At 35.6% G+C, this 5,528-nt stretch overlaps 1 protein-coding gene across 2 annotated transcripts in view; it reads right to left on the reverse strand.

Annotated features, from left to right (window-relative positions):
- The window catches only part of LOC107726266 (ubiquitin carboxyl-terminal hydrolase 22), a 46,674-nt gene that overhangs the window by 15,603 nt on the left and 25,543 nt on the right, over positions 1-5,528 (reverse strand). For both annotated transcript variants that reach the window (XM_016535798.1, XM_016535797.1), the window contains exons 4-5: positions 5,048-5,149; positions 106-272 (exon numbers count right to left, since the gene is read on the reverse strand). In XM_016535798.1, the coding sequence (XP_016391284.1) occupies positions 106-272; positions 5,048-5,149 (269 nt within the window). The remainder of the gene's footprint in view (positions 1-105; positions 273-5,047; positions 5,150-5,528) is intronic.

Consider the following 5,528-nt stretch of genomic DNA (forward strand, 5'->3'; position numbering starts at 1 on the left):
GTGTGTGTGTGTGAGAGAGTGTATGTGAGTGTGTGTGTGTGAGAGAGTGTGTGTGTGTGAGTGTGAGAGAGCGTGTGAGTGTGTGTGTGTGTGTTGAGCGCTCACCTCCTGAAAGAGCTGAGACATTTCACACACAAGGCAGGAGTTGGACTGCATCTCACACTTGTGTCTATCGGACAGAAAGAAGTCCCTCAGCAGCGGAGTGTGTGTGAGAGCCTGAACGATGCAGTTCATAAAGCACGTGTTCCCAAGGTTTATCAAACCCCTCAGTCCTGTTAGAGACCAAACAGGAAGCATGCAGAGCATTAGAAATCAGGACGGACATGGAGTATTCACAATAAAAGATTCATCACTAGTAACTGTTAAATAAAATTGTTAATAAAAAAGTACATTTTTAAATGGTTTTAAATTTAAATTTTTAGTTTTTCCTTTTAACTTAAATATACTACTACTACTAATAATAAATTACTATAAAAATTGACCAAGTGCAAAGTAAATTACTGAAAAAAATACAATTGTTAGTATTATTATTTTTAATAATAAATTATTGATAATAAATCACTAAAAGTACAAACTATAAAAAAGTATATTTAAAAACAACAACTATTATTACTTTTATCATCATAATCATTATGGTAATTAATAATAATGATAATATACATTATTATTATTATTATTAATTTAAGTTGTATTGTTTACTGGTAACATTTTAATTTGTTATAATTTATACATTATTCTTAATAAAAATAAATATTTTTGTTCATTTACGTCATATTTAGTTTTTATTAGCAATTTATTATTATTTATAAATTATTTATTCATTTACTTTGTATTGTTTAGTGTTATGTTATCACATTTTTTATTAGCACTTTATTATATAAAGCATTATAGTTATCATTATTATTATTATGAATAATATTTACTTTGTATTTACTGTTTGTCAATTTTTATTAGTATTTACAATGGATAAACAATATGTATTAGTTATTTATAATGCATAAACATAAATAAAAAAATTTATTTAATTTACATTGTATTTACTGCATCAATTTTTATTAGTAATGTATTATTATTATTTGTAAATCATTATTAATAATAACATTTTATTCATTTACTTTGTATTTACCGTGTCCATATTATTAGTAAATTTTTTTATTCATTTGTATTATTATTATTATTATTAATAAATAATAATTAATGAGTAACAGGCATTCAATTGTATTCAAAAATAATAATACAAAAACATTTGCACTCTCCTGGAGGTTACATTTAAAACAATCCGTGTAACATAAAAAAAAACAAAAAACATTAAAAATTACGTAAAAGGGCATAAAATAAATAATGGCATTTATAAAACAAAAACAAAGGGTGGGAAGGAGTTCTTGGCCTATTAGAAAATCTGCTCTGCCGGCACGGGTTGCAGGGACACTATGATCTTGCTTTGATAAATGAAGTTTCCAGTCAAGCGCTTGTGCAAATGGTTAAAATTGAGCAAACCAATGCATTTTCACAACGTAAATGTCCTTGTCTCAATCTGAAGTGCATAACCCCAGAAGCTCGAGCACAGCCAAACTCTCCGTCAGTCAGAGTCTCCTCCCGCTGAGCTGAAGTCCTCCCGCTCGTACAGTTTGACAGGTTACAGAAGGCCTGCGCTCTGCTCTCACAGGGTGGCTAAACGTCTTCAGAGTCGCTTCCCAGAGTTTAGTTAAAGGGAGGGATGGAGACAGAGAGAGACGACCAAAACAACAGTGAGTAGACCTGAGAGAGAGAGACACACATCCGGCCTCATCCAGCGCCTCCTGCAGCACTGCACTCTTTAAAGTGCCAATATATTATTTATGCACACGAGTGATTGAACATCATACACACGCCTGATCCTACACGCACACGCCTGCTGACAACGACCCCCTGCTTCAGTCTCATCTGCGCTGGACACGAGCAAAGCATCCAGATTCCAGACGCACCAAAAACAAATCAAATAACTAAGTTGTTTTTAGGCATTGCTATTGTAGGAAATTAAATGATGCTGGTAGTGATTCCAGTTCCATTAATGACTCGTGTACTTTCGAGGAACATTTGATATCATTTCAGACAGTCAGCCTTAACTATTCATTATTTAAAAACAAACAAAAAAATGGGATTTTAATGTTCACAGTCAAACAAAACAACAATGTGCATGATTCACTAAAAGGAACCATCTCAAAAGAGTCATTCGTTCAGGAATCGGTTGGATCAGTCTGGTCGTGCTTTGTGTTTTTGATTCAAGGTAATGAAACGGCTCAAAAGAGTCATTTGCTCAAGAATCGGACTACTGTGGACATGCTGTATGTTTTTGATTCACCAAAAAATATCTGGTTCAAAAGAGTCATTTGCTTAAGAATCAGACTACTCAGATTGTGCTGTATGGTTCTGATTCACTAGGAATAATTCAGAAGACATTTGTTCAGGAATCTGCTGAATCACACTGGAAGGGAATGTGAGCTGTACGTTTTCGATTCACTATAAAGAATTGGCTCAAAAGAGTCATTTGCTCGAGAATCAGACTACTCTGGTCGTGCTGTATGCTGTTGATTCTCTAAAAAGAACTGGCTCAAAAGAGTCTTTTGTTTGGAAAACTGTCTACAGTGCTCACACTTTGTGTATGATTCACTATAAACAAGCAGCGCAAAAGAGTCATTTGTATCACACTGGTCATGCTGTATGTTTTGATTCATTAAAAAGAACAAACGTAAAAAAAAAATCATTACTTAGTTCGGAAATTGACTGGATAACACCGGTCGCGCTGTATGTTTTCAATTGACTATAAAGAACTTTATATAAAGCACTGCATGTTTTTGATTCACTATAAAGAAATGGCTCAAAAGAGTCATTTGCTCGAGAATCAGACTACCATGGCCGTGCTGTATGTTTTTGATTCACTAAAAAGAACCAGCTCAAAGGAGTCATTCGTTTAGGAATCATTTGGATAACACTGGTTGCACTGTATGTTTTCAATTCACTATAAAGAACTGCCTTAAAAGAGTGATTTGCTTGAAAACCAGACTTTTCTTGTCGTGCTGTATGCCATTGATTCACTAAAAAAAAAAAACTCAAAAGAATAATTTGTTTAGGAACTGGTTAGATCACTCCAGTTGCACTGTATGCTTTCTATTTGCTATAAAAGAACTGGCTCAAAAGAGTCATTTGCTTAAGAATCAGACTACTCTGGTTGTGTTGTATGGTTTTGATTCACCAGAACTCACTTAAAAGAGTCATTCGTTTGGGAATCAGTTGGATCACACTAGTCAAGCAGTATGTTTTGATTCACAATAAAGAGTCAGTCGCTCAAGAATCAGTTTCCACTGCCTTTTTAATTTTTTTGTAGGATTCACTGAAAAGAACCAGCTCAAAGCAGTCAATCGTTCAGGAATAGCTTGGATCACTCTTGGTCACAATGCATGCAAAAGAGTCATTTGCTTAAGAATCAGACTACTCTGGTCGTGTTGTATGTTTTTGATTCACTAAAAAGAACCGACTCAAATGAGTCTTTTGTTTGGGAATCTGTCAGGAATCGGTTGGATCACACTGGTTGTGCTATATGTTTTTAGTCACTAAAAAAGAACAAACACAAAAGAGTCATTAGTTCAGAAATCGACTGGATAACACGGGTCGTACTATATGTTATCAATTGACTATAAAGAATTGTATGTAAAGCACTGCATGTTTTTGATTCACTATAAAGAACTGGCTCAAAAGAGTCATTTGCCCGAGAATCAGACTATATCTTTAACATCATTCAGTTACAGTGTTTTTGATTTTTTTAAAAATGGAATTGGTTCGAAACAAGAACCGACTTTCAGTTCCCAACACTAGTTTAGAACAGAAATCCACTGGTATCAAAAAATTGACTTTATAAGTTTGTTTCATTTTTCTGTCACTGAAGTCAAGCATCAAGCTCACAGCTGATTGGTCCGTGTTTAATAATGAACATGCTTTAACACTTCCAGTTGATGCAGCCTCAAGCTTTTGTGTCGTGATTCGTTGCGTCGTCGCATGCCTCTGGTTTACTCTGGTCAATTGACTATAAAGAATTGTATGTAAAGCACTGCATGTTTTTGATTCACTATAAAGAACTGGCTCAAAAGAGCCATTTGCCCGAGAATCAGACTATATCTTTAACATCATTCAGTTACAGTGTTTTTGATTTAAAAAAAAATGGAATTGGTTCGAAACAAGAACCGACTTTCAGTTCCCAACACTAGTTTAGAACAGAAATCCACTGGTATCAAAAAATTGACTTTATAAGTTTGTTTCATTTTTCTGTCACTGAAGTCAAGCATCAAGCTCACAGCTGATTGGTCCGTGTTTAATAATGAACATGCTTTAACACTTCCAGTTGATGCAGCCTCAAGCTTTTGTGTCGTGATTCGTTGCGTCGTCGCATGCCTCTGGTTTACTCTGGAGTCTGTAAAGCAACATCCGCCAGATCCATCTCACGCAATACCCCTCTGAATTTATCATACATGGGCCATATTATGTCCTAAATGATCAATGGAAGCTCCAGCTCTCATATGGCTAATCGCATTAGTGCGTTTCTCTGGGTGTGAGAGTCTGGCGTTTAGCGCCTACGCTGAGCCTGTGGTGCAGATATTTAACACTATTACTCCACCGCCAGGCCTCTGACTGAGGAGAAACAGGCCAAAACGAGAGAAGGGAGAGAGACGAACCGCTGAGGAGGAGAACGATTATTTCTCTAATGGCCAGCGTCCACTTCTCTCCTTATTTGTGTGCACTCTTATTCTCTCTGTCACGGCATGCACACACAAAAATTGATGCAAACGTTCGAAACTGATGGCACCTTTGGCCAAGAAACAAAGAGCGGTTTTGGCTCCGGTGCAACCTGCAGTCTCTAGATGCTTGACTACTACAAAATCGCTTGAACCGACTAGTTTTACACAGATGAGTTTTGGCAGACTCCTAATCAACTACTAGGTGCCGAGCTGTATTATTGAACAGGGTTTCAGAGGAATCGCTCAGAAGCGAGGCCTGTGGGAAATGACGTTCTTACCTATGGTGCAGTTGGCTGTAATTTTCCTCCGTTTGGGGTTGTGTCGCAGCAGCTCCAGCTCTCGTTTCGTAGGCTCCCACATTGAATATTTCTCTCCAATACCTGATGTTTTCGAGAATTCTCACATTATATTTCATATAAAGCAACCTATGAATACACACAATTTTTTTTTTTAAAGAAATCAATATTTTTATTCAGCAAAATTGCATTAAATTGATTCAAAGTGACCATTAAAACCTTTATAATGTAACAAAGTATTTCCATTTCAAATAAATGCTGTTCTTTTGAACTTTCTATTCATCTGTGAATCCTGAAAAATAAAATGCATCATGTTTTCCACAAAAAATATTGTGCAGCACGACTGTTTTCAACATTGATAATAATCAGAAATGTTTCTAATAATCAGCATATTATACTGATTTCTGAAGATCATGTGACACTGAAGAATGGAGTAATGATGCTGAAAATTCAGCTTTGATCA

The sequence above is a fragment of the Sinocyclocheilus rhinocerous genome, unplaced genomic scaffold, assembly GCF_001515625.1.
Source record: "Sinocyclocheilus rhinocerous isolate Xijiao unplaced genomic scaffold, SAMN03320098_v1.1 scaffold546, whole genome shotgun sequence".
Classification (NCBI taxonomy): Eukaryota; Metazoa; Chordata; class Actinopteri; order Cypriniformes; family Cyprinidae; genus Sinocyclocheilus; species Sinocyclocheilus rhinocerous.